Raw genomic sequence first — 27,408 nt, forward strand, 5'->3', positions numbered from 1 at the left:
TTCTTCACAAAGCTACTGCATTGCTGACGATTTACGATGTACTGGAAACCAGTTGAATACCACAGCTTTGATGTAATGTAAAGATTCCAAATTTGTGAAGGTGTGGGATGTGCAAGTATACCCAGTATATGCTCTAACTTGGCTGGTTTATGGACTAGAATCTTATTCGCAATATAAATTGTAATATTTACTCAACTTCTCTGGCACGATTATCATAAGGCTTAGGATTACTTATATATGCCACTACCGCGAAGGCGGTTAATGTACATAGAGGTCTACAGGTGTCCCATCCGCAAAGGTCAGTAAAGGGAAGAACGTCTAGGGGGTCGCGAATCGATAGTCTCAATTAATTATTGATATTATACCTGCATGTCTACGAGGTCTCCCGCACGAGTGCAACAACGACGGTCACACTGTTGGGAAGAAGACAATCAATAAGTATTAGAAAAGTGCGATACTGGAGTTTACTCACTCGTCGATTTTCTATGATAAATGACAGTGAATGAGTAGATCGACCCAAACACGATAACATAGAGCGACTTACACCTCCGCGGAAGAACATCCCTTCTCTGGCAGCTTCCCCTACAAGAAGGTTTTAACAAGACAAAAAGAAAGGATCGAGAGGCTCACTCTCGAAAGGACTGATTCTCTGCCTATCCATCATGCACTGCCGTGCATATAAAATCAGGTTGTCGGCCATACTCTGCACTTGCTCATCCTCCGTGGCATCTTTTCGTCCTACTAGAGAGCATATTGATAGCATTTCCGATGGGAAAACATTGTCGGAGAAACCATCGGTCTGTTGAGATACTTCAGTTCGTTGGATGATGTACAGAGAAATTAGGACACGTACATAGGCGACAACAAGGTCGCCGTCGCGTAGGTTAATCGAATGTGTGTTAGCTTCTTTGGGTGAGTCTATACAGACCCGAGCGAATTTGCGACCAGGGTTTGCAGGAAGCTTCGTTAACTGCCTGTCCGTATATTCAGATTTCGCGCAGCAGTTACAAGTAAAACAATGACGTACTTTGGGCAATTGAAGAAATGGGTCTGTACTTTCTCTTTGTAGATCACGTTTGACGACCGTATTATAGAGTAGCCACTATCGCCTAAACTGAAACAGAAAATTCAGAGCTTTTTTTTTGAGATGGTCCATGACATAACTGACTTTGCGGAACGCAATAATCCAGAGGAGGAGTTGAGTGTCAGTAAACAAGCCGTACTTGAACCTATAAGGCATGAGGACATTAGAACAAGTCACTCAAAGAAGGTAATGGTATAGCGTACCGGCCTGGACATATCTTTCTCGGAGAACGCCACCTAGCGCCAGATCTAAACAGTGGTATGGAGTGAGTTCCCATCCTTCTACTTGTTCCCGTTCCTCATAGTCGAGTGTCGGATCAATCTCTGGTTCTCCGGCCCAAGCATTTCGTGAATATCGATGTGCGTGATACATTAAGGATTGCGAGAATAATGCAGGATTGATTCCGTTTTCTATCCACCCTCCAACCCCGTCTGCGAGACCAAACGCTGCACCCTGACAAATCATGAGTACACATAGAATACCGACCAGGCAGAGACGGCCGTAAGCGAACGCATACCTACCGATCCATTTCGCATCTGAGAAGGTAGATTAATTGTTTAACCACGAGATATAATGAAGCTTGCACACCTCCTGTACATAGAAAAAGTCCTCTCCCGCATCCTGAACCCAGTCTTTGCCTCTACGTTTCTTCTTTAGACCAATGTCTCTGTCAAGCATTTCTTCTCGCCAACGCCCTATTGGACTCTCGGGCGGGAAAGGCTGGTCATCGGTGACTCTATCATCACCCGTGGATGGTTTTCCTGCCCAGCTGGTGGCTATATGAAACGTATACGGGCGATGAGGATAAACCGGTGAAGGCATCAAAATATCTGAATGATTTGATGACTTTCGCGAAGAACAAGCTGACAGCTGGCGATAATATGACAAGGATTGCGACCTTGAACTTGGCAGTAACCTGTTGTCCAGGCTGAATGAATGGAAGGCATTGTGAGTTCGAAGACAGTGACGCTTTGAAGCGAGACGTGTCATTGTTAACTCTTTAGGAAGCCGTGTAGGCATCAGTCCTCAATATCCAATTTTCTCAGAGTTTTCTCGGTAGGATATAGAGTTGAAAGTGGTGTGCGAGATGAAGAGAAGAATTTTTTTTGTGACGCAATTGTAACAGAAAAGGAAAGCAGAGCTGTTTGAAAGCGGGTCAACATTTATGTATATCATTATTACAGCAACATTCAACAGCAACATATAAATAAGAACATAAAAGCAGCAGTATAATCGATACAGTAAGTAAGAGTACGTCATTCAAGTACTTCCCCAGGATTTCCAATCAAATACCATCTTGCGCTCTGCGTTGGTTCCCATTCCGGATCTGAATGATTTCCCATCTTTTGGAAGCTGCATCATCTTCGAGTTTCCATCTGGATTGCGTTTGCGGGAGCTGAGAGCGTCAGCTGTCGGTCGACGAATATCTGTTCCAATTGGCAGAGACTTTCTCGATATAAAATCAGAAGGCGGTTACTTCACCATAGATTCTTTCAGCTTTCTCATCTCTTCCGGGGGAAGTTCAGGAACGCGTACGCTCGATATCGGTTTCAGAAATGGTCTAGGGTACGTTGGTGGCTTCTGTTTAGACTGTGCCGTGGCTATCGATAATGTATGAGTTTGTTCCCTTCCTTCTTTGCTTGATGAGTCCACTAACACCGGGTCCGTAGAACAACCTTCGGAGAGAGTTGACTGGACCGTGGCTTCCGTATTCGAACGCCTGAAAGGATTTTTCCCTTGAAGAATCGGTTGGACTGTTGTCATGGCGTCTTTGCTGCGGAGTCTAGTGCTTTCATCGTAAGAGGATTTGACCCCATCGAAATTAGCCATTGGATCTCCGAGTCTTCTATTGCGTGCTGCAGTACCTACACTAAATTGCAAGTCTGCGACCATCTGCAGTTTGACACGCGATCTATTGACAGTGGCAGCATTCGTGACATCGGCAGGGCGGGAGGTCTGGGGTCGATTGGATTTCTGATGATGCATTGCAGTGGGAGGAAGAGGTTCTGCGTGATGCCATGGCGGCGGAGTACGGTATAGCATTAATAGGAAAGGCTCTGAGGGAGACTGGGTAGTCGTCGTTTCTTTATCTGTCAGTCTACGTTTTTTCTTCGACCGGTCGGAATTGTCGAACTCTGACCAGATCGCACGGCGCGAGCTTGAGCGTAAAGAAGACCTTTCTCGGCGCTGTTCTCGCATAGCATACTCCGCATAGTATTTTTCAGCAGAATATCTCTGCTTAGTGACAGCAGAGAGGCTAAACAAACCAGTTGCAGAGGCATAAAAATTGCGTATCTTCCGGACTTTAGCCAACTGGCGCGATTCTCGTTCTGCTACGGAGTGCATATAGCCAGGTAATTGTTCGGCGTTCCCGGACTGATTCACATCCGGGGGCTGGGGAGGGTGTGATACTATGGCGTTTGAAGTGAATGTAAATGCTTCATCTTGAATTCCTACTGTAGTTGGGGTACGAGGAGGATGTCGCTTTCTGTATGCAAAATCCTTCTCTACCGCGGCTGCAGCTGGAAATGTCTGATACTTTCCCATAAAACTGTTGACTTTTGTCAGGTGTGCAGAGCGACCCTTGACTGAGTCGACGTGAATTTGGAAAGTAGTCGTGGCGGAGGCGAGTGTGGTAGTCAATTTCTGCAATGAGGATATGCTTTCGGTGAGAGGAGTAGGATGGTATAGCGACCGACGCATTGATTCTTCAAGATCAGCGGAAGACCACTGACTGTAAGGCGAAGGAATAGCCGAAGGATCACAATTAGTTCCGCGTAAATCTGAGACAAATTTGTGAAGGGATGATATAGTATTTGAAGAGAACGTACCAATCACTGAAAGAAACAGCAGTTTTTGGAGGGATGTGAAGATTGTGTGATCAATAGCTTTGCAATTTCGCAAACGAAGGATACGAAGACCCAGCGGGCCTGATTTCGACAATGATTTTATGTCTTCTGCATCGCTAATGATAAGTGCAGGCATCATCAACTTTTTCAATCCCCAAGATGAGATCAGAGTCTCCGACGCGTCGAAGGCGGCTAACGCGTGAAGCGACTTGATAGTTGTCAACGTATCATCTGTAAGCTGAGGGCAGCCGGGTAGTTCAAGAATTGTGATAAGGGAGAAGGTAGGTGTAGAGGATATACTCTGTAAAAGAGGAAGGTGGGTATCTGCGAGAGCAATAGGGTATGTGTGGAAAATCTTGGGAAGCGACAAGCCATAGATTTGGACAAGAACAGCCCAAAGACATGGGTCAACTACTGATAAGTTGAATGAATCCTCAGTATAGGAAGGTATGAGTGCCTTTAAAATATCAAATTCGGTGTTGTCCTGAGGAGGCGCGTAGTTTAACGCGACTCCGGAAACTTGATCTGGATACGACGTAAGTTGACGGATACAAAGGCAGGCCAGCGATGGTACATAGTGGTGTATCGCGTCTTCTGTAAGGTCTGTGTCGGGATACAGGGCACAATTGTTTGAGGATCCAGCGAAAGCAGGTAAACTCATTGAAGTAAACCACCGGCATCACACCGCGTTAGTAATTTCAATTATCTGGATTACTAATCAATGATTACACGTGCTCATTTCTCAAATTGGTAGCGACATCTGCTACGCAACGGTGCCCGTTCTCCCACATATCCTTTCTCTTTTGACGTATCGCTCGACGCAAAACCTCATTCATTCTTTTGTTCTTCTTCTCACTCCCATCGTCACCTTTTCCTCCTTTCTGCCATGAGTAACCCTGGCTATGGCCAGACTAACCCATTCGCCAATCCACCTTCAGGCCCTGGTAGACAACAGCAGCCTTACGGCCTTCCTCCTTCTTCTTATTCCCAACCTCGATACGGTGAACCGGAGGCTTCACCGAATGATCCTTATGGCTCTCAAAATTCGAGTACTACTCGTTTGGCTGGTGCCCCGGCTTATTATGACCAAAATAATAATTGTCAGTATCATCAGTGTGGCACTCGCAACCTGGCTCACCTCTATTTTATACTTTAGCTGGCTCGGATTACAATCAGCAATATGCAGCATCCGTTGATTCCCATTCCAGCTATCCCAGTATTTCTCCCTTTGCCGACCCTGGTCTTGGTTCCGGCGAGCCATATCCTGCCTGGTCTGCAGACCGTCAAATACCCATGTCGACAGAGGAAATCGAGGACGTGTTCATCGATTTGACCCAAAAGTTTGGTTTTCAAAGGGACTCTATGCGCAATATGGTTCGTTCGTTTTACGACTTCGCTTCTCGCTCCGGTTTTGATAATCATGCTCTGCACCGCAGTTTGATTTTCTCATGCACTTGCTCGATTCACGGGCTTCCCGCATGACACCTAATCAAGCCTTGCTAACGCTACATGCTGACTACATCGGCGGCCAGCACGCAAACTATCGCAAATGGTATTTTGCTGCTCAGCTCAATCTTGACGACGCCGTTGGACAGTCGCAAAATCCTGGTCTTCAACGGTTGAAATCTGTCAAAGGTCAAGGCGGAAAAAGCAAGCATCTTGATTCTGCTCTGAACCGGTGGCGAAATGCCATGAATAACATGTCCCAATATGACCGGCTGCGACAGATAGCGCTATTTCTACTTTGCTGGGGTGAAGGCGGGAACGTTCGTTTTGTACCCGAAACGCTTTGCTTCATCTTCAAATGTGCAGACGACTACTACCGAAGTCCTGAATGCCAGAACAGGGTCGAACCTGTGCAGGAGGGTCTGTACTTGAACACTGTGATCAAACCTTTGTATCGGTTCATGCGAGATCAAGGCTACGAGGTCGTGGATGGAAAATTTGTGAGGAAGGAAAAGGATCATGACCAGATTATAGGATACGATGACATCAACCAGTTGTTCTGGTATCCTGAAGGATTGTCCAAAATAGTCCTGAATGACAATGTGCGTGCATTAATGCTCCTTACAGACATATCTAACGATACATTCCACCTGATAGAGCCGACTTGTTGATCTTGCTCCTGCTCAACGTTTCATGAAGCTTGGTCGCGTTGATTGGAACCGGGTCTTCTTCAAAACTTACTTTGAGAAGCGTTCGACCTTGCACCTTGTTGTCAACTTCAATCGAATTTGGATCCTCCATATCTCTTTGTACTATTTCTACACAGCTTTCAATTCGCCCAAAGTTTATGCTCCAAAAAACACGACTTCTCCCTCCCCCCAAATGCAATGGTCCGCCGTCGCTCTCGGAGGTGCTGTTTCTACTGGTATCATGATCCTCGCCACTTTGGCTGAATTCAGCTACATCCCCACAACTTGGAACAACGCTTCTCACCTAACCACCCGGCTCATCATTTTGTTGGTCATCTTAGCACTCACGGCGGGACCCACTTTCTATATCGCTTCGGTAGACGGTCGAACGGACCTCAACCAAGTACCTCTTATACTTGGAATCGTGCAGTTCTTCATATCGGTGGTCGTCACCCTTGCGTTCGGTCTAATTCCCTCAGGCCGCATGTTTGGTGACCGTGTCGCGGGAAAGGCCAGAAAATATATGGCTTCCCAGACTTTCACCGCCTCTTACCCCGCGTTGGAACGTACCGCTAGGACTGCGTCTATCATCCTCTGGATCTTGATTTTCAGCTGCAAATTCGTTGAATCATATTTCTTCTTGACCACTTCCTTCTCCTCTCCTATCGCTGTTATGGCACGGACCAAAGTACAGGGATGCAACGATAGACTTTTTGGTACCGCGCTTTGTTCCAACCAGGTTCCGTTTGCGCTGGCCATCATGTACTTGATGGATCTAATATTGTTCTTTTTGGATACGTATCTCTGGTACATTATCTGGTCTGTGGTGTTCAGTATCGGGCGTAGCTTCAGCCTAGGTCTGAGTATTTGGACTCCTTGGAAAGATATCTTCACAAGACTCCCAAAGCGAATTTATGCAAAATTGCTCGCGACGGGGGAGATGGAGGTAAAATACAAGCCAAAAGTGGGTTCAGTTACCCCAGGATTTAATACTCAATATTAACTATTGGGTATATAGGTTTTAGTCTCTCAAATCTGGAATGCAGTGATCATCTCAATGTACAGAGAACACTTGCTGTCTATAGACCATGTACAACGCCTTCTTTATCATCAAGTCGATGGCGCTGATGGACGTAGGACACTTCGTGCTCCTCCATTCTTCACTCATCAGACTGGCAACAATGCAACATTCTTCCCCCCTGGTGGCGAAGCTGAGCGTCGTATATCGTTCTTTGCTTCCTCGCTTACTACCGCAATTCCTGAGCCGCTTCCTGTCGATGCCATGCCCACGTTCACCGTTCTGGTTCCTCACTACTCTGAAAAGATTCTCCTCAGCCTTCGAGAGATCATCCGCGAGGAGGATCAAAACACTCGCGTCACAATGCTGGAGTATCTTAAACAATTGCACCCAGTCGAATGGGATAATTTCGTGAAGGACACCAAGATCTTGGCAGAGGAGATCGATGGAGATACGGGCAGTATACCAGGCCCTAACGAGAAAGGTTCCAAAGCTGATGATCTTCCCTTTTACTGCATTGGTTTCAAAACCTCATCGCCAGAATACACTCTGCGTACTCGAATATGGGCTTCGTTACGAGCTCAGACTCTTTACCGAACTGTCTCTGGAATGATGAACTACTCCAAAGCGATCAAGCTCCTCTATCGCGTAGAGAATCCAGACATAGTACACAACTTTGGCGGTAACACTGAACGACTAGAACGCGAACTAGAGAGAATGTCCAGGCGTAAATTCAAATTTGCGATATCCATGCAGCGCTTCTCCAAATTCAATAAAGAGGAGCAGGAGAATGCTGAATTCTTATTACGCGCCTACCCCGACTTACAGATTGCCTACCTTGACGAGGAGCCCGGACCCAAGGGGAGTGAAGCGAGGTTGTTCTCGGTTCTCATCGATGGTCACTCGGAGCTAGATGAGGCAACTGGCAAAAGGAAACCGAAGTTCCGTGTCGAATTGCCTGGAAATCCTATACTTGGTGACGGAAAGTCCGATAATCAAAACCACGCCATTATTTTCTACCGAGGAGAGTATCTGCAACTCATCGACGCTAACCAAGATAACTACCTCGAGGAATGTCTAAAGATCAGAAACATCCTCGGCGAGTTTGAAGAATACTCCGTATCTAGCCAGAGTCCTTACGCGCAATGGGGACACAAAGAGTTCAAGAAAGCTCCGGTAGCCATCGTCGGTACTCGTGAATACATCTTTTCAGAAAACATCGGTGTGCTTGGTGATATTGCTGCCGGCAAGGAACAGACATTTGGTACCATGACAGCCCGTGCATTAGCATGGATTGGTGGAAAGCTTCATTACGGACATCCCGATTTCCTCAACGCCACATTCATGAACACTCGAGGAGGAGTATCCAAAGCTCAGAAGGGATTACACTTAAACGAGGATATCTTCGCTGGTATGAATGCTTTTGGTCGTGGTGGTCGTATCAAACATTCGGAGTATTACCAATGTGGTAAAGGTCGTGATCTTGGTTTCGGCACCATCTTGAACTTCCAGACCAAAATTGGAACTGGTATGGGTGAGCAGATGTTGAGTCGAGAGTACTATTATCTAGGGACTCAGCTTCCTATCGACCGATTCCTCACTTTTTACTACGGTCACCCCGGTTTCCACATCAATAACATCCTCGTCATTTATTCAATTCAGATTTTCATGCTCACGTGTACGTTCTGATTCTCCTTTTTTGATCTCAGCTCATTTGCTTGATTCAGTGGTGTATCTCGGAACTCTTAACAAGCAACTTCTTATTTGCAAGGTCGATACATCAGGCAATGTTATTGGTGGTCAGCCTGGTTGCTATAATCTGCAGCCGGTGTTTGACTGGATCAAGCGTTGTATCGTATCCATTTTCTTGGTGTTTTTCATTGCATTCCTCCCTCTGTTCCTGCAAGGTGAATCTTCCGTCCAGGATAATTGACTTGTGACTGACCCTTCGTTCTAGAACTGGTTGAACGTGGAACTGGAAAGGCAATGTTGCGTTTGGGCAAGCACTTCCTATCCCTGTCACCCATTTTCGAAGTGTTCTCGACGCAAATTTACTCACAGGCGATCTTGAGTAACCTGACGTTTGGTGGCGCCCGTTACATTGCTACTGGTCGTGGGTTTGCGACAACCCGCATAAACTTCAGCATTCTCTATTCCCGGTTTGCTGGCCCCAGCATTTACATGGGAATGCGAAATTTGCTGCTGCTCCTCTACGCTACTATGACCATCTGGATACCGCATTTGATCTATTTCTGGATTTCCATTTTCTCCCTGTGTATTGCGCCTTTCTTGTTCAATCCTCACCAATTTTCTTTCGTCGACTTCATCATTGATTACCGAGAGTTCCTTCGTTGGATGTCTCGTGGAAACTCGAGAACAAAGGCTAGCAGTTGGTATGGATATTGTCGTCTTTCGCGTACCATGATCACCGGATACAAGAAGAAGAAATTGGGACATCCTTCGGAAAAGCTTTCTGGAGACGTTCCTCGTGCTGGTTGGAAGACGGTCATATTTTCAGAGATTATCTGGCCAATTTGTGTCTCGATCATCTTCATCGTCGCTTATATGTTCGTGAAATCGTTCCCCGACAGCAATGGTAACCAACCTCCCAGCCCGTTAATCCGCATTGCTGTTATTGCCCTTGGGCCCATCGTCTGGAACGCTGCCGTGTTGTTGGCACTTTTCTTCATCTCCTTAATGCTCGGGCCGATGATGGATTCATGGACCAAGTTTGCATCTGTCATGGCTGCAATCGCTCACTGTTTGGCCTTGTTGGGAATCATAGCATTCTTTGAATTTTTCGTACGTCTTATTTCTACACTCGAGACTTCCCGTTGTTGATAAGTTCTTAAGTGGTTTTTGGAGCTCTGGGATGCCTCCCATGCTGTGCTTGGGGTTATTTGTATCGTTGCTATTCAAAGGACGATCCAGAAGATTCTCATTGCAGTCTTCTTGACTCGTGAATACAAACATGACGAGACGAATCGCGCATGGTGGACTGGTAAATGGTATGGCAGAGGGCTTGGTTCTTCAGCTATCTCCCAGCCTGCCAGAGAATTTATCGTCAAGATTGTGGAAATGTCGCTCTGGAGCTCAGATTTCTTGCTGGGTCACATTTTGCTCATTGCGCTAACTCCACCCATCCTCATACCCTTCGTCAACCAAATTCACTCGACCATGCTCTGTGGGTAGTCCCTTTCCTATTTGATGATTAAACTGACACAACTATAGTGTGGCTCCGTCCTTCTAAACAGATACGCGCCCCATTGTACTCCACAAAACAGAAGCGGACACGGCGTTGGATTGTACGTATCTCTAGAGTTATCTTCGTATCTGACTAACTATTTACCATAGGTCGCAAAATATACGTTTGTCTACGCTGTCATTGTAGCTTTCTTGCTCGCACTAGTCATTCTCCGTATGTTGCGTGTGTGCTCTACGTGACTCATCCGGCTAACCCTTATATAACAGCTGCACTATTCCGGAACGAAATCACGTTCAGTTGCTCGATTTGCAAGTCCATCTAATGATCTATCGTAAAATATTCTATATGCGTTCGTTGATGAAGTAACTCACATACTGATCTTGCATATCGCTGCGTTTGGACCAGCGTTTTCCTTGTAACTCTTACAGCTCGGGACATTATACATTATTTTAATCAATACCCTGTTTCGGACCACACAATACATGGTAGATGCTTTGTACCTTCAGTGAGATGATGATGTGCAGATTGAACTAAGCAAGAGACGTTGGAACTTGAAGCCTAAATTCCCTTTACTGAATGGGTCAGAGGTTCATTGAATATGTTTCTCATGTATCTTGTGCTTCAGCCCTCATAATAATTCTTAGTCAAGTACCTGCATCGTGCATAACACATCCGTGGTATATAGAGGTCGAAGCAGATTTGTTGTCCCATCAGGCAACGTGGTACATAAGGGCTGGTTTTCCTCGGTCATGTACATAAGCATCACTCAGTATCACTCTCGTACCACTATATACAACCCGTATTCGATTGACTTCGTGGTTGAAGTAAAATATACAGGTAATGTTTCCCCACCAGCTACTAAATATTACGTTCAATTTGTCGATGTGATAAAATTGAAGTTTGAAGCACTTAGAACATAGCACTATTTTATACGTACGCGACCGATACACCCTATTGCACTTTGGATTCTCGTATTACTCCCAGCCAACGATGTCAACTAATGCAAGGGATCCGACCTCTTCGAGGCCTTATGGACCGTTTGCTTCTTCTACACCGTCAAGCCATTTTTCCCACAGCCAACCAGGAGCACGTAAGCAGGACTTTCAAATTCAACAGAATCGCCATCGACATGTCTTCGAGCAACCGCGGAGCCCAAATGGTGAGTCTTGAGCAGACTGTTCTTCGAACCATGTCTTGATATTGTAGACCGAGTTTTCCTATCAAACCGAAGGAAAACCTTCCCTGTGTCATATTCCCAGAAGAGTCCATCGAGTGCAATTGGAGATGACTTCGCCCGAAGGCGCCATCCACGATCCACTCATCTTCCGACGCCTCACATTCCTTTCCCAGCCAAAACTCTCCCTTCAGGCAATTATTGGCAAAGAGATCGTGCTTCCTCACAACCGAACCTTTCTAGTTTCGCCAAGAGGGCCAAGAGGGGCACTGTTAGTATAGGAATTGACAATGTCCGCAGGCGAATGCTCTTGGCCAAGTCCGGAGCCCACTATAAAAAAGCAATTCGTAAACGCACACCACAACAGCCCGGGGGAATTTGGATGGATAAGGACGGTCGTCTCAGGAACCCTGATTCTGATTCAGACGGCATGGATTTAGATCCACCCTCGTCGCCTGTTAATAATTCAGATGAGGATATCATACAACCTAAATCATCGGCTCGAAAGACCTCTGCAGCGGCCCTTCCAAGAGCGCATATCACAATCAGTAGCGACGAGGGCAATACTGTGGAAGAACTCAATGACGATCAGGAAGAGTCCGTTCCCGGTTCTGAATCCGAATCCGAATCCGAATCCGAGGAAGATAATAGAGACTCCGACGTAGATGTAATTGGAGACAGCATTGGTATAGAGTCTATGCCTGTGCCATCGAGTGCACTTATTCAAGCAATTAAGCCGTTCTTACCCCAGCTTCCTCCCCGAAATCTTCCTTTCTTACGGCGCAATCTTCGTACTGCGTTTAAAAGATCATTTCAGACCAGTCACGCCGGGTCACCTCTAGATAAAGTTGTTCTGCGAGTCCTACTTCGTGCTACATCTGATCAAAGTAGATGGAGCTTTTCCCTTGATTCCTGGAGCTGTCCTCTGTGTCATATCCTCGGCCGACTTGATTCAAGGCAAATGCTTGATAGTCACATCCAGTGGTATCATCCCGGAATTGAAATTTTGTGGCTGAAGGAAAAAGAACATGAGGTTTCTTCTTTTATATGTTGAAGCTGGGTTATTAGCTGACGAATTCTCCCTGCAGTGGCGTTTAATACTGTCATTCCCAGTGCCCTCGACGTCTCATACAGGTCGCCCTATCGCTCCGTTCTTTCCTTATGCATCAGCAAGGGAAGCTGTACGAGTAGACACAACAGTACAAGAAGTGCAGGAAGTTCCCGGAAATCAATCAATCACTAGTCTATCGTTAGAGAATGAGCTCGACTCGGATGACGATGCCGCAGTCAATGTTCGTATGTCTCCAGCTACACCAGTGCCTAATACTCCTACTCCGGCCATGTCGCCACCAATCCTTGACCTTTCATCTCCGTCCTTGGCCTCAATTACTTTTTCACCTTTTCGAGGTCGATCGGTTACCTTTGCAGAAGAAGCGCCTCCATCAACATTAGACTCACGATATCCTCCCCCACCTCCAGCGAATGATCCTCTGGGTCCCGCTGCTCAGCGTCCCTATCTACCCGCAACCTCAGACGATGGCAAGATTGTCATACAATATAGTTGTCGTTCTGGGGGACCATACCTCTATGATCTTCTTGGTCTTTTACCCTTAGATGAGTTTGGGGTACTATCCTGGCTCGTTTTAGATCGGGAGGCTGAAATTTTTGAGAACGAAGATATAAGTGACGAATGGAAAGTAATGCATGCGCTGTGGGGAAGATGGATTATGATGAACAGGTATCGAGTCTTGAAAATGAGGAACGAAGTGACCAGTTACTAACCTTGATGTCAACAGGAGACGGTTCATTCAAGACTATCTTGTTGGAACCATAGATTTTGTTGACCAGCACTGGATGATGATTCACAAGGCAGCAGGATGGAGTGCTCTAAGATATTGGCTCATGGTGGGCATGCTGAAATATTTCTTCAATGAGTTGTGTACTGATAGGGTCGGTAGATGCTGATGGCAAATAGATATCTGCAAGCAAGTGGAGTAGCCCAGGTATTGAAGCATTACGAAGAGAAGACTGGTATGAAATACTGGTACAAAAATCACCTGTAAAGATAAAGAGGAATTGTGAAGAACATGTACATTACTTCGTCAAAAATATATGTTTTTTTATACAAGTGTTGATGTTCTATTTACAAGTGTTCAATCCTCGTCATCGCTACCATAGTCCCCAAGACCAAGCCCCGCAGATGGTTTTGTTATTCGAACTGCGGTTGAAGGTTGAATGCCATTTCTTTTTCGAATTTCTGAGAAGTACTTGAGGCTGTCCATAGTATCAGCACTGAGTAAACCTGTAAGTTTTGGGAGTTCTTGTTGGGGAGGTGGAGAAATCGAAACTCGATCGTCTACATCAAGTTTTCGTCGCTTAGCTCCACGGTCAGAGCCTTCGTCGTCTTCCTTGTCCGCGTCCATTGGACCATTTTCGAGAAGATTTCCATCTTCGTCAAGTACATCACCATCTTCCAAGGCCCTAATGGTCCGCATGGCATCTACCACTCTGGGGTCCATCTTCTCACGAATTACAGCCTGGCCCATGTCCTCTAAACGACGCTTTTCGTTCACTTTGGAAACTGGGTTAGGATCCTCGGTCGCCCATCGGACGTTGAGTATTTCGTCGTTGTCGAGGGATTGACACGCCATTGCTTCTTTAGCGAATTGAGCGTGAAATTCAGATTTGTAGGTGACGAAAGCAACGGAGCGGTATTGCAACACCTTGACGGCCCATCCTGTTTCCGAGTCATCTACAAAATAGTGTAAGAGAAAGTATTCGAAACAAAATAAATAGATAAACGTACCATGCTCAATTTCGCCGAACTCTTTGAAATGTCTTCTAACCACCTCCTCCGTCTCTAGTCCGGTACCGGTCTCTTTAATTCTCCCAACATATAATGTCCGGTTTTGACGGTTGAAGCTCCCGACACCACCCATATCATCACGATAGTCTGCGAACTTGTCTCTCGCAAAACAGTCTTTCGAACTATCCGGTAGTGCAGTGGATGGATCCGGAAGTGTGTGTAGGTACTCGCATTCCCAGCCATAAGGACAGCACCCGCGGGAAAAAAATAAACAGCAGTATTTCATCCCAGTTGTGTTGGCGCGAGTTAGTCCAGAGTCCAGCTTGATATTACAGCGCGTTTGAGACTTGGTTTTGCTTGAAGTGAAATACGGTAAGGTACTGTTTGTGCCGGGCCAAGTAAAGCTCACTTTGAGTAACTATCTTCTCTGTCACCACCAGCCCATTTGTTGTACCAAATGTCTAGGAATAAATATGTCAATCGTTGAACTGTTTCAAAGAGAAGAGTAACAAACTGACTGTATTCCTTTCCTGTTTGAGGCGTCTCCTTCTTTTCAACATCGCCGGGCTTTACTTGCTTTCGGGCTGGCCTCAGTTTCTTGATTTTAGTTTTCTTAGGAGGAATAGCAACGACAGCCGTTTCCGTTCCGTTCGACGACATCATCAACCCGGTGGTTTATCGAAGAAGGTGAGTGTGTGGCTGTGTGCGATTGAAGCAGGATTAAAGCGCTGAATAAGCGCTTCCTCGAGGCGCAGCCCAAAATATATTTCGAACAAAAAATGAGTAAAAGAAATTATCCAAGGACAGCTTCAAGTTGTACATAGGTCCTCGAAGGGAGTATGTCGTCATTCCGGAATCCTCTCTTGAAGTGAAAGACAATATTCTTAATGGGGGAGGGCCAGGAAAATAATAGAGAATAATTCCTATGCAGTTCCGAATGTGGAGTGACTGTAAATTAAATGTTTCTCTGTAGAGCTTCAGGGCGGTCATCCCAAGCGACTTCACAGCTTTGTGAACTGCAAATATACGTACACTTACGGAAGGTCGAATATTGAATCCCAGACCTAACTACTACTGAGAGCAGTGCGCGGCGTAATATATATGATACTTTGGGGCAATTTTAAGAGACCAACTAAACACTTCCTTCTATGTACCACGCCCAGTGGCTTTCCGTTCCTAAGATCAGAAAAAAATCAACAGCCAAGTTACCTGCACACTCTTCTCTTGATCTTAGCCACCAGCGCAAAAAAGTGCCGAACCATCGGGGAAAGCAGATAACGATGATTGAGATGCGAGACTCACAAAAACTGATGGCTCCTCCGCACAGTGAGGCCGAAGAGTATACATTATTAAAAGTACACGTACTATACAACAAACCAGTCTTCAAGACCGCCAATTCCAGTCCTCTTGGCGATGCTAGCCTGAGAGCATTTGAGTATCAAGCCACCGAATTTTCGAACGATCAATTGTGACTCACTAGCACTTTGGATGCTCTTCGCATGTGGGTGGAAGAAGGGAGAACTTGAATATGTGTAATACTTGTTGCGATGGAGTCTGTTAGTTGGTATTTTTCACGATCCCCGTGCATGTCAAGCTGCGTCCGCTGTCAGCCAAAAATTCGAGTCGAATTTGATAGAAAGAACTACTCACGAAGAGAGTAGTCGTCGCTTTCAGCTTGGAATCGAGCGAAGGCTTTCTCAAAAGAGTATTAGCTATCACGTTGGACTTCCCCTTGTCGACGCTTGCTGGTGCTGGAGAAGATGCAACCAGGGTAGAAGAAGAAGAATCAGGAGTGCACGGATAATCTGCGGAAGCTGTAGAACTGTTTCGAAACCAATAATTCGGTTTGCCTTGAGTGGTCTGATCCTTCTTGGGCGTAGATGGAGGTGCAGGAGGAAATGTTGGTGAGGGCTCAACGACAGACATCGGCCGAGAAGGAGCATATAGGGTCAGGCGTTTGGGTGTCACTTCAACAGAAGAAACTAAATGCAGAGGTTTGAGCACAATAGAATCACGCTTAGTAGGGATCTGAGCTTCTGCAGCTAAAGGATTGGAGGTGCCTAAGAGTGGGGGCCGGGAATAACGTGCGGGTGCGGTGGCAGATGAGCTTTTGATGTTATGGCCGTGATTCACCGGTGTCACGATTCGCCGCGGTAATGCGGAAGGAGAAGTGTTACCCATGACCGATTGGGACATGCCAGGCAGATCACCAGTAATTGTTGGTGGAGCCACTGAAGAAAATAAGGCAGAGTGCGAAAATCTTCTTTGTAATGTTTTCTGAAGAGCTCGCCGGTCAATGACTGTAACACGGGTGATAACAGCACGTTCTCACCTTTGTGGAGGATACGCGAAATTGTTGGTTGAATAATAATTCTCGATGTCGCGCTTTGAGAGCAGTTTCGTCGCGCGCTTGAAATTCATCTGAGCGACCGTCGACGACTGGTGACAAAGTAACATTCCTTACGTCTACACTGATGTTCTGTACGTCTCCGCATAAATCATGGTGAGGTATATGAGGCTCGAATAGCACAGCTGCGTGCGTCAAAGATTCCTGCCTCTTCGTCGTATCCTTGAGAGCGTCGGAGACGTCATCGAGAGCAGGTTTGATTTCTGGAACTGCTGTGTCGTTCTGTCGCTCTGCTTTTTGCAGATCCCGAATCTTATCTTGGAGACGAGAATTTTCCTCTGCCAGACTGCGAGAATATTCTTCGACCTCGGCTCGCAGTTCTCGCTCCAGTTCCAAGGCTTGAGCGGAAGAGTCTAGGCACTGGGTTATATTACGCTGAAGGCCCGAGATTCTATTCTGCAACTCCTCGCATTGTTTCTCAGAAACTTCGAGGCATCGTTGTGTGATAAATAGTTTATCCTGGGCAGCTACAAGCTGCGCTCGTAAGGGACCCTGGTGCTCCAAAGTGATAGCGGGGACGCTGATTTGGCGGACATGGGGACTAGTAGAGATATCATGAGAGTTGTCATCGGGAGAGCTTTGTTTCAATCGCTGTTTCCGAAGCTCTTCCTCCAAAATGCCGCGCATCCAGTCATCTGCTTGAGATTTCGTCATGAGAGACGAAATCTCTTCTTGCAAAACGGTGTCTCGGTTTACAAGAAGCTTGTTATGTTGGTACAACGTGAAATTTCTCTGAGATAATTCTTTGATCTCGCCGCGGAGCTCCTCCTTCTCTATATGTTCAGCTTTCAGGACGCTGTCAAGAGAGTTGTAATTTTCTTCAGCTGCTCTGAGGGATTGAGAGAGCGTCGTATTTTGAGCGCGAATTTTCTTCAGAGTGTCTAAGATCTCCATACGAAGCTTGCGCTCGTAAAGAAGCTCAGATCGCTCGCTGATATGCTTGTCAGGCGCTGCCTGAGCAGGAAAGCTTGACGTTTCAGGTATCGTTAGAGACTGGCGCTCAATCCGTCTATCCTCGCGTTCATCGACCAGCGCATCTTGGGTAGCATTCAGTTCAACAGAAATTCTGGAGTTCTGAGCCTCTAGCAAAGCAATTCGTTCTTCATACTCATGTATTACACCCCGAGTCGCTACCGCAAGATCCCCAGCGTCAGTTTTTCGCCGTATATGAGCTGAAGCCATGGGCAGTCGAGGTGTTGTCGGAGTCAAAGAAGACAATGGTGTACTTATTATAGGTGTGATATTCTGTGGATGCAATGAGTAATTATCTTTAGATTAAAAGACGAGCTTAACTTGTGAAAGAAAGTCGGAATTCGTCGATAAGGACTCCAAATTCAAAGAAAGATGGGGAGGAAAAGTTCCTTGCATTTCAACAAGGGAAACCAGCTTGACCTGCAAAGTAGAAAAGAGTAGCTGAAAGAGTGACGATTTCAAATGGATATAGCGTGCTTCAACAACTGTCAAAGCTTGTTAATTAAGTATTTGGTGGATATTGCTACAGGCTACGGGAACACGCCACGGAAGTCATCTGTCACCGGATTCGAATGAGCACTGTGATAGTTGGACCTAGTTGGACTAAATGTTTTCTAAACATAGGAACAGCGCTCAGAGTGATGTACCATATTACCTCGCATGTGTGGATCTTGTGCTGAAAATTGAAATGTACATCATAGCAAAGAAGGAAGGCACTGAACGTTGAACCTTTACTATTACGACAGCTGCAGACTCGGAGAGCTGCAGTAACACAGTAAGTATTAGCGCTGGAAACACCCGCACGTGCTCAGCATTGGCGCTGAAATTCCACCATCGTCCAGCAGCTACCGGATTAATTTGATTCCTGAACGCGATGGATTACTTCCAGAAATTCCTAAGACCCGGTACTCAACCTGCACCAAAGGAAGTCCCAGACTATACTCAAGAATTCACCAAATCCTGGAATTTCGTCAAGGTTGTTTATCTTGTTAATTTCATTCTCCAGCCTCTCAACCGTATCTTCTACTTCAGAACACTCTTCAGCATCCAGATGAACGTCAGCTAGCAAGGGGAATTAAATCTACAGATGTTCCAGCACATTTGCAAACTATGGTCAACAGCCTCGTTACAGAGTCTACCCGGATCGACGAGGGGTACGCGTTACTTCCCCGCGACGGACTGTGCTGAATTAGTGATCTCGCAGTACAACTGGTGGATGTCTTGAATATCTCCTAAAGAACGGTAAGTCTTGAAAATTTGGTATTGCCTTGTGATTGAGAATCAACGTTCCAGATGTCCTCGGCACACTCGTTCGTTTGAGCGAAGCAGACAGGCCCTTCGGCATTCAAGCTGAGGTTCTTCGTGCGGTCCAAAATATGGTCGTTCTACTAGACGAGCAATTCCTTGTCCACTCTGCCGTTCATAAAGCAGTCCTTAGACTACTCCGTAACTGTGCGGGAGATGATCTACATGAGCAGCTTGATGGTCGACATAAGAAAGTTATGGGTGCAGCTGGCAACGCTGTTCAAACACAACCTTCAGAATTCGAGGAAGATCGTACGTTGGCATCTTCCCATTACACTCAATTTCTATCTTCTGAACCCTATCATAGTGGTTAATCTCTTGTGCATTCTGTGCAGCCGCATACGCACATTTCGTGAACTTCTCATGATTTTCTTTCATGATAAGCACTGGTACAGATCAGAACCTCTATTCTCTCTAGAGGAACAGGATGAAGATGAAGAAGAGGAAGATGAAGAGGAAAGCATTGCGAATGCCGTGGCCGAACCTCATCGTCCATCTTCCCCTACGCCCTCACAAACCACAGTAACATCTATGCCAGTGTCTTCAGTGGCGACCAAAAAACCGGAATACGAATTTTTATTATTCAATTACTTACTGCGATTCGGTCATCGCGAAGGCCAGATCGGCGAGTTCGCTCGCGCTGGTTTACTTTTACTGATGGACGTTGCCATGTCTCCCGGAGAGCCTGTTCACCGTCTCACTGGAGAAGAAACCTCATCAGAAGCTACCGCAGATCCTATAACAGATGCAGCACTCGCATTAGCGGAATACATCCTTGATGGTGATTTCTCCGAAGTTTTGGGCGCTGGTCTAGGCGCAGTGTATTCCATGTTGCCCTCCAAACTCGAATTCAGACCGCCTACCAACGCAGATCGCTCACAAGAGACTGGAATGGTCATAGGAAGCATGTGGCTCGAAACAGAGGACGAGAAGGAAGTGCTGGAAGTTTTCCGGACAAAATCATGGGCAATGGGAGTCGAAGATGCCAACAGTCCCGATTTCAAATCCAGGCTGGACCATTTCTTGAAAATGCTCGAATTCATTCAGGATGTTTTACGACGAAATATAATCCAGGAGGATGTGGACGCGTCTTCTCTTGTTGGTACCGCAATCGTGAACTCCATCCTGGATGCAGTTCGCCGGATATTTTTGGAGAATGTTCTATATCCAACTATCCTTGAATGCTCAGACGCTGATGGTAGTGCCGTTGCAGTCATGTCGTACATCGATATCATGATCCGCACTCTACAGGACGGCCAGTTAGCAGATCTTTTGGTCGACTTCCTCATTAGTGAGGATAACGAGGAAGTTAGACCACGTCCTCGCCCTCAATCCCTCATGATGTTAAACAATGCTCCTCCTCAGTCTAGCTCTGCTATTGCCGAAAAGGAGACCAAAAGTAGACGTCGGAAGAGTAGTGCGATGGCTCTCCTAGAGATAGAAGCCCCTGAGACTCGGAAACAATCGGAATACTTCACTGCTATGGCTCGATTCACGTTGAAGGATCTGATACTTTCTAATTTACGATCTGCGTCTCAACCTACATCAACAGCTGCTTTACAGTTGTTGCAAGCCATGCTTCTACAACACCCCCATCTTTGTACTGACAAACTCCTCATAGTGGTTGCAGACCCTTTAGCCACCGCATTCCCACACCCTATATTGATAACTAGCAAATCTAGAAAAGACGAGAATGACGACGAAGAAGAAACCTTTATATACCCTGGTATCGGGGAAGAGAAAAAGAGTCCTATATCTGGCGAACCCTTGTTCCCTCAACCCGATACGACATTTTCTACTCACGAACGGGAGATGGATCTTTATCTTGCGCTCGTTTCAAGGGTGGATCCTTCACATAACTCTGATCCATTCAGCACTGGATATGATAACTATCTGCGGGACGCTTTCTTCTCCGTCCAAGATCAGCCTGCGTATCAACTGGATGACATTGACAGAGTGGACACAGAGGCACGACAAAAGGCCAAACACCGTATAAACGTGAACGACCCCATCATTTCTACTGTCCTCGAATCTCTTCGCCGATTTTTCTCCAACACTCCTGAACACAATATCGCTCTAACCGGTGTATTGTCCACCTTGGCTATTCATCCTGACCGATCCCTCGCTGGGTGGCTGACATTCGCTTCGAACGACTCTACTCCGAGCAACAATGATGACATTGACGCAGGACTTGACGCCAATAGTGATGGTGACGACCGTTCCATCGATTATCGTATTGAGGAAAAACTCGCCAACAACGATAGCTTTCTGCCGGCGTCTAGCATGGACGAGAAATCGCGTCCCGTCGTGCATGCTATATTTCATGGTCTCGTCGCTCAGCTGGAACGTTATCGTCGTAGTGTGGACAATTTTGACCGATTCCTGCTTGAGCGTCGCCAGGGCCTTTTGTTCTCTGAGAATCTATCGGATGCGCTAACACTTGCCATTGAGATTAATGAAAATACTCCCAGACTCCCTTCGCTCTCCGATGTAGTTCAGCATTCTAAACCAAAGCCAAGGCAATCAACTTCTTCGAGTCTCGTGTCTCTCTTTACACCAAAGAGGAACAAGTCCAAGTCTGCAATGGCACCGCTGCCTTCCACACCGCCAAAGAAAAAGGACACTAACAAAACTTTCTCTGAGAGTCCATTTGCGCCTCATTACCAGAAGACTGGAGCAATCGTAGTCGAGCCTTTCGTGGCACCTGTTCCCGCTTCCAGTCCATGGACGCCCGTCAAAACGCCACGCAAATGGAATCCAGACGAGGAGGATGTGTTTGGTGCTGGCTGGAGCGAAAGGACACCAGCTCACACGACTCAAGATGATTCTGACGAGGAAGAGAGCGAGAAGAAAACCACAACGGTGACGCTTTCGAGGTTGCTGGACAACGTCGTGATTTTAGAAGAGAGCATCAAAGAGCTCGTTGCAATTATTCATGCCCGTCGAAGTTTAGGAATAGACTCTGTAAGATACCTTTAGGATTTCATAATTGGAGTCTTTGATTATACCTCATGTCATATCACATATCTACGCATATCGTTTTTCGAAATATCTGGATCACAGGATATATGTACATACAATGATACATACAAAATAATCAAAACATATATACAAAGTGACAAGAGAAAACAATTTGTTCCCAAAGCACTACTTGGCCTTTCTTCCTTTCCCCTTCTTCCCTCCTGACTGTGAGGAATCCTTCGCCTTGTCGCCAAAGAGCTTCTGTTGCAACTTTTCAAATTCGGCATCATCGATATCCGGAGGCGGTGGCGCAGCTTTCTTTGAACGTTTTTTCGGAGATTCCTCCAGTTCCTCGTCGTCTACAGGTTTCGCTCTCTTTTTCCCCTTGCCCTTTGTCTTCACAGCGGGTTCCGCGTATTTAGCTGCTAGACTATCAAAGAAGCTATCGGTGTTCTTCTGCTTCTTCTTCAGTATGAGAGCTTGGAGTGCAGACACATCTTCCTCCCCCTCGTCTTCCTGATCATCCTTCCCTTTACCTTTACCTTTACCCTTCCGTTTCCCCGTTTTACCACTTCCATAGAATTCGTCCCAAACGCCAAGCTCCTTCGCTAGCTTTTCTGCCTCTTTCGCTTCCTTTTCACTCTGTTTCTGTCGTACTAGTTTCGCCTTCTCGTCCTTGATGCTGGACTCCCACTTCGGAAGAGAAGTCAGCTCGCCCTTGGATATGAGGTTGGATAATATGATGATAAACCGGGCTTCATCCTCGTGAGCAGAGTGCGGAATGAAAGTCATAATGTCGCCTATAGACCCCTCGGTTTCGGTATAGGCAGCTTTGAGATCTGCGACTTCTTCGGAGGAGCCTGGATTATCGCAAATCAAATAAATGCATCACTACAAGCAATTATCATACATACACTGATATTCCTTCTTCATCTCGTCTAATTTACCTCTCGTGACGCGATCAAACATTTGCTCAAAATAAGCCTCCCAACCATCCTCTCCTGGAGCGAGATCAAAGCCCTCATCCGTCTTCCCCATGAGGTCCCACCGTCTCCTGCGCTTCTCATCACTCAGCACAGCATATGCGAATCCAACTTGTTGAAACTTGAGTGAAGCTTCACTTTTCGCGAATTCGCTGGCAGTTGCGTGTTTATCAGGGTGGTATTTCAGAGCGAGACGGCGATATGACTTTTTGATTTCATCGAGTTTGGAGTCTTTGGAGACGGAAAGTACAGCGTATAAGTCGACAGATTCTTCGGCAGGAAAGAAGGTGAAAATTGGGTCATCGTGGTCCATTATTGAGTACAGTGATGCGTGATGTGACACTGCGTGTGGCGTGATGATCCTGGTTCAAAGCTCTCACAACTTTACAGTACCAGCAATGATATCAATTGGTCGACCACAGACGCCTGCTGTCCAGCGAAATAACATACTTACTTCCAATGGGCTAAATAATATGCTTGCCATAGCTGTTCTGCTTCTATTCCGTATTTGTTCAGAGCTTCTGTCCACAAATAAAACCACAACCAAGCAAATGCAAAGCCAAACGAGCAGCCGACTGATACTTGAGCCAAGGTGTGGTGTCCGAGCCATATTCTAGACAAAGCGATTAAACCAGCCCAAGGCAAAACGATTAGCGGCGGGACAATTCGTGTTGTCCAGTGTTGAGGAAGGGTATGGTGAATCGGAAGATAGAGACTGGCAAGGAGGATGTATGTCGCATAATATGTGATAGTAGTGGAGTGGGTACTCGGCATTCTAAAGGTATTATATGTCAAGGAAAGGATATATGGATAACGGCCAGCTCTTACCCATAAGTCTTTTTCCGTTTCTTCCCCGGCCTCTGCATTACAGGTCTTTCTTGGCGAATCATTTTCTTGACAATCTTCACCGCTATCATACAAGCTGCTGCACCCGAAGCAAAATAGGCTACTCCAGACGATTGGGTATATAATATGAAACCGGCTGTTAGAGCAGTTACGGTCGTATTCGTCTGTGGAATTTCTGATCCTAGTACATTGTTTTCAGCGGGTTCGAAGAGAAATTTCTGACCTTATCCAAAAATTTCAACCACCAAGGAAGCCTCCATTCTTGTGACTCTGTATCAACATGCTGGTTTGCCATGAAGGATGAATGTTTTGACAGCACCACTCCGAGTCGTTGTCATACGTATGGTCATATGGGCGCTACGACATATCTGTTCATTTAACGAATAAATTCCCAATTTTCCTCCAAACTATCAGCATCCACATGAGCCAAACAGGACTTGCGCCATCCATCGACACCGATGCCTCTTTGATCTACAATTACCACCGCCTCCACCACCAGCCAAGCCCCGCATCTGCAATCTTCTGTCTCTGTAGTCTCGACACGCGCGTCGCTGTTCGGGCTGCGAATCTCTACCTCTCTGGCCTTGCGCCGATTCTTATATTCTCTGGAGGAGTTGGATCCCTGACTGCAGGTCGTTATCACGGTGTCTCAGAGGCAGAAGCTTTTGCAACGATTGCACGGGACATGGGCGTCCCAGATAAAGCGATTGTGGTAGAGCCCCGGTCGACAAACACTGGGGAAAATGTCCGGTTCACATATATGTTGTTAGAGAAGCAGGGACTGTTGGAGGACATCAAGTCTTTCATTCTCGTGCAGAAGCCATATATGGAGAGACGGACATATGCGACATTCCTCAAGCAGTGGCCTGGCGCGGAGATAGAGGAAAAGGTGAAGTTCAGTGTGACCAGTCCAGAGCTGGAGTGGGATCAGTATCCAGACAAGGAAAACCCTCGTGAGTTGGTGATCAATGTTATGGTTGGCGATTTGGTACGCATCCGGGATTATCCCGCCAAGGGCTTCCAAATCTCGCAGGAGATCCCTCCTAAGGTATGGGCTGCATCTGAGAGACTCATTCATGCGGGATATACAGAGCATTTGCCATGAGCATTCTATACTCAATGTATCAAGAAATCTCGCTGAATGGCCGATGAACATCTATATACTTTATTCTCTTCTCGTCGCATCGAAGGATGTGCCCAGTGGAAAAAGACATTCGGTCACTAGCGGTCAGATATACAAGTGTACGGAAATGATATTAGGTATACAGAACCGTTCAGTAGATGAATTCAGATGGACATAAATAGGTGAATAGGAAAATCCCGATGGGCGAAGGGAACGAATGGAATAGTAAACCTGTTGCCGTCGAAGGAAAAATGTCGGAACCCCACATAAGCGTCAAGAACTACATAGATTACTCGATAGATATTCGAGGGGCAAGCACCGAACCTCCATTGTAGGAAGACTGTCGTTGGCTCATATTTCCTGAAGAATTGCCCGAAAATGAGTATTTAGGGCGTTTATTTACGTCTAGAAAAGTTATTACCGTTATTAAATAGATCCACCTTTGTTGAAACAGGTTTGTAGGACTGACCATGGACTTTGGATGGGAGCAAGCCTCGGTCGAAGTCACTGAAACATCTCAGACCAACGACGAAAGTTCCTAGAAAGCAAACGCAAAGTTGACGACGGACAGAATAGATCACGATGAGAGTCGTCTCACCGAAGAGAAGAAGGAATGCAACAATTGCTGAGAAACAATGAGATATTTATTGTAGGTAGCGAAGAAGGAGGCTTACTGAAGACTGTCAGCGTAGCTCGCGTCGTGTTGTATTGTGAAGTTGATGAAGGTTCGTAGAAACGGACCAGCTTATATACTGTGCCTGTTGAGAGTAGTTTTTGAGAATATCGGTAGAATTTGCTTACTGACTGTGAAAAAGAAAAAATCGAGGTCAGTATCCAGGGGAATGATCGGATTCCAAAATAACTTACAATACGTCTCAGCTGCCAACATCATCTATTATAAACTCCAAAATTGAAATGTTATCATGCTCAAAAAAAATTTTGACGCACCACCAGCGATATAGTCATTAGCCTAATGCAACAGATGCTCAGTTCAATTCAGAAAAAGTGAATAGAAAGCCTTACCACTTAATCTCTCTTTGGACAGCCAAAGCAGCGCCCATGAGGAGCCCCAAAACGATAGGGATAGCGGCGATGGTTATCCTGGTTTTAAAAAATAAACCCAAAGATATCTAAGTTTTCGCAGCCCCAAAGACTTACCCAAACTCCGCACTATTTTTGGAAAGGACGACGATAAGAAGCTGCGTTGCAAGTCAACATGTGTTCAAGTTGCATAAACGGTGATTACTCACCTGCATTGTCACACCGGTGAAGAAGAAAAAGTCGAATTTTAAAAGACAGATTTCGACTTGATAATACTGGTACATAGCTGAGAGGGTGCATTGTAATCAGCTGCGTGCGAACGGCAAATTGAGACATACGCACTCTTGGTTTTAGGGTTCGCGCCCACAATATGGAAGATGGCCCATCTGAGGTAATGGCTCCCGTTACAAAACGAAAGGAATTGGACTAACAACTACTGACCCAAACTCGCCATAGAGCTGCTTGATCCAGAACATCATAATCAGCCATGAGGCCGCAATTATACAGGGTGTGACGATCAGGAAAGGTTCTATCTTCCTCCACAGTGAACCAGGAACATCACAATTCTGGTATACGCAACTGATGAGACATTCAACAAACAACCAGCAGGGGGGACACACAATGAGGTAGTTAGTAGCATCTGGGTCGGAGCAGTCCACGGACCCATTTATTAGGGCATCTCGAGTTTGGTGAACTTGAAGAGCCGCGGATACTATCAGAGCAAGGTGGAACACTAAATCATAACAAAACGTAAGGGCAAGTTGTTTGGCAGAATAAGGCCAACGCACACAAGATCCCGACCAATTGAATGATATTTCTGAGCCTTAAAGCATCGGCAGCCATGAACATTTCAAATACTCTGGGATGGTCAAGTCAGCAGACATATGGTAACTGGTTTACACTCACTCGGCCAGAGCAAACAATGCCAGGTAACAAGGTAATGTCTGAAAGAGTTCATCACATGGGTCACTGTAAGAGGATCCAGATAGCCTACTTTGTATCCAGAAGTAGAGAATGATACATGTTCATCCACCTATCGACTATGTTCAGTATTGATTTGAAGCAAAAGTTGTGATTATGATCGTACCATTCTGAACGTTATTCCAACCATGACAAGCACCACGATAGCCTCTGTAGATTCCTTTCAGTCTAGACTAGTATCAAAAAGCTTTGATTCTGTACTGACGAATCAATACTATAGCAATTGTTCAATGATATGTGGCAAGTCAAGTCTGAGAGAAACGTACGAGTCGCCATGAAGAGCCTCTGGGCCCTGGTCCCTAGTAAGGCCTCAATGAACATGTTTGACTTGTCAAGATGGCGAAAGAAATCAAAAAGGGAATCCAAGTGAAAAAGGTTGAGGTCGAAAGCAGTTGAAAGTATATAAAAAGATTTAGGCGATGCGGCCGGCAATGTTACACAGCAACACCGATCAATCCAGCACGAGCGCTCCGCCGGAAGTTACTGACACTAGTTACCACCGACATCCTCTCACTTCG

At 46.0% G+C, this 27,408-nt stretch overlaps 10 protein-coding genes across 10 annotated transcripts; 4 read left to right on the forward strand and 6 right to left on the reverse strand.

The window, feature by feature from the left end:
* Positions 1-162: 162 nt before the first annotated feature.
* C8R40DRAFT_1120527 (protein serine/threonine phosphatase 2C) lies at positions 163-2,208 on the reverse strand. The gene is made up of 10 exons (XM_046228772.1): positions 1,673-2,208; positions 1,606-1,620; positions 1,288-1,537; positions 1,169-1,229; positions 1,028-1,114; positions 854-974; positions 631-799; positions 545-582; positions 473-483; positions 163-413 (listed from the first exon to the last, which is right to left on the reverse strand). Exons 1-10 carry the CDS (start codon positions 2,102-2,104, stop codon positions 374-376), a joined length of 1,224 nt encoding a protein of 407 aa, XP_046082955.1. The 5' UTR covers positions 2,105-2,208; the 3' UTR covers positions 163-373.
* Positions 2,209-2,233: 25 nt separating this feature from the next.
* On the reverse strand, positions 2,234-4,599 carry C8R40DRAFT_1120533 (uncharacterized protein). Its single transcript, XM_046228773.1, has 4 exons — positions 3,917-4,599; positions 3,228-3,868; positions 2,755-3,176; positions 2,234-2,696 (listed from the first exon to the last, which is right to left on the reverse strand). The coding sequence occupies exons 1-4, from the start codon at positions 4,592-4,594 to the stop codon at positions 2,686-2,688; spliced, it is 1,752 nt and encodes a 583-aa protein (XP_046082956.1). The 5' UTR covers positions 4,595-4,599; the 3' UTR covers positions 2,234-2,685.
* A 118-nt stretch (positions 4,600-4,717) lies between these two features.
* C8R40DRAFT_1239604 (1,3-beta-glucan synthase) lies at positions 4,718-11,004 on the forward strand. The gene is made up of 11 exons (XM_046233490.1): positions 4,718-5,033; positions 5,090-5,307; positions 5,370-5,981; positions 6,037-7,032; positions 7,087-8,764; positions 8,814-8,993; positions 9,044-9,888; positions 9,940-10,270; positions 10,318-10,391; positions 10,441-10,504; positions 10,558-11,004. The coding sequence occupies exons 1-11, from the start codon at positions 4,820-4,822 to the stop codon at positions 10,611-10,613; spliced, it is 5,268 nt and encodes a 1,755-aa protein (XP_046082957.1). The 5' UTR covers positions 4,718-4,819; the 3' UTR covers positions 10,614-11,004.
* Positions 11,005-11,028: 24 nt separating this feature from the next.
* C8R40DRAFT_537914 (uncharacterized protein) lies at positions 11,029-13,524 on the forward strand. Its single transcript, XM_046235376.1, has 4 exons — positions 11,029-11,450; positions 11,498-12,498; positions 12,554-13,203; positions 13,262-13,524. The coding sequence occupies exons 1-4, from the start codon at positions 11,282-11,284 to the stop codon at positions 13,428-13,430; spliced, it is 1,989 nt and encodes a 662-aa protein (XP_046082958.1). The 5' UTR covers positions 11,029-11,281; the 3' UTR covers positions 13,431-13,524.
* Positions 13,525-13,618: 94 nt separating this feature from the next.
* On the reverse strand, positions 13,619-14,931 carry C8R40DRAFT_1162525 (uncharacterized protein; the record flags this gene model as incomplete). The annotated part of the gene is made up of 4 exons (XM_046230249.1): positions 13,619-14,217; positions 14,272-14,627; positions 14,681-14,732; positions 14,790-14,931. The coding sequence occupies 4 exons, from the start codon at positions 14,929-14,931 to the stop codon at positions 13,619-13,621; spliced, it is 1,149 nt and encodes a 382-aa protein (XP_046082959.1).
* Positions 14,932-15,654: 723 nt separating this feature from the next.
* C8R40DRAFT_1174308 (uncharacterized protein) lies at positions 15,655-17,860 on the reverse strand (the record flags this gene model as incomplete). The annotated part of the gene is made up of 4 exons (XM_046232163.1): positions 15,655-15,687; positions 15,749-15,865; positions 15,922-16,548; positions 16,604-17,860. The coding sequence occupies 4 exons, from the start codon at positions 17,858-17,860 to the stop codon at positions 15,655-15,657; spliced, it is 2,034 nt and encodes a 677-aa protein (XP_046082960.1).
* A 570-nt stretch (positions 17,861-18,430) lies between these two features.
* C8R40DRAFT_1120545 (Retinoic acid induced 16-like protein-domain-containing protein) lies at positions 18,431-22,059 on the forward strand. The gene is made up of 5 exons (XM_046228774.1): positions 18,431-18,626; positions 18,683-18,804; positions 18,855-18,892; positions 18,944-19,207; positions 19,263-22,059. Exons 1-5 carry the CDS (start codon positions 18,525-18,527, stop codon positions 21,932-21,934), a joined length of 3,198 nt encoding a protein of 1,065 aa, XP_046082961.1. The 5' UTR covers positions 18,431-18,524; the 3' UTR covers positions 21,935-22,059.
* A 43-nt stretch (positions 22,060-22,102) lies between these two features.
* C8R40DRAFT_1072280 (uncharacterized protein) lies at positions 22,103-24,040 on the reverse strand (the record flags this gene model as incomplete). Its single annotated transcript, XM_046226439.1, has 5 exons — positions 22,103-22,776; positions 22,831-23,261; positions 23,354-23,674; positions 23,728-23,909; positions 23,969-24,040. The coding sequence occupies 5 exons, from the start codon at positions 24,038-24,040 to the stop codon at positions 22,103-22,105; spliced, it is 1,680 nt and encodes a 559-aa protein (XP_046082962.1).
* A 126-nt stretch (positions 24,041-24,166) lies between these two features.
* C8R40DRAFT_1053720 (DUF218 domain-containing protein) lies at positions 24,167-24,850 on the forward strand (the record flags this gene model as incomplete). Its single annotated transcript, XM_046224878.1, has 1 exon — positions 24,167-24,850. One exon carries the CDS (start codon positions 24,167-24,169, stop codon positions 24,848-24,850), a length of 684 nt encoding a protein of 227 aa, XP_046082963.1.
* Positions 24,851-25,157: 307 nt separating this feature from the next.
* Positions 25,158-27,328, reverse strand: C8R40DRAFT_1256381 (uncharacterized protein; the record flags this gene model as incomplete). Its single annotated transcript, XM_046233771.1, has 18 exons — positions 27,157-27,328; positions 27,096-27,104; positions 26,997-27,040; positions 26,904-26,942; positions 26,816-26,853; positions 26,698-26,768; positions 26,530-26,642; positions 26,351-26,475; positions 26,252-26,295; positions 26,119-26,195; positions 26,027-26,067; positions 25,892-25,969; positions 25,817-25,838; positions 25,736-25,760; positions 25,543-25,620; positions 25,467-25,493; positions 25,290-25,406; positions 25,158-25,228 (listed from the first exon to the last, which is right to left on the reverse strand). The coding sequence occupies exons 1-18, from the start codon at positions 27,209-27,211 to the stop codon at positions 25,158-25,160; spliced, it is 1,074 nt and encodes a 357-aa protein (XP_046082964.1). The 5' UTR covers positions 27,212-27,328.
* Between the last annotated feature and the right edge of the window lie 80 nt (positions 27,329-27,408).

This window comes from Lentinula edodes, assembly GCF_021015755.1.
Source record: "Lentinula edodes strain Le(Bin) 0899 ss11 chromosome Unknown C8R40scaffold_35, whole genome shotgun sequence".
Classification (NCBI taxonomy): domain Eukaryota; kingdom Fungi; phylum Basidiomycota; class Agaricomycetes; order Agaricales; family Omphalotaceae; genus Lentinula; species Lentinula edodes.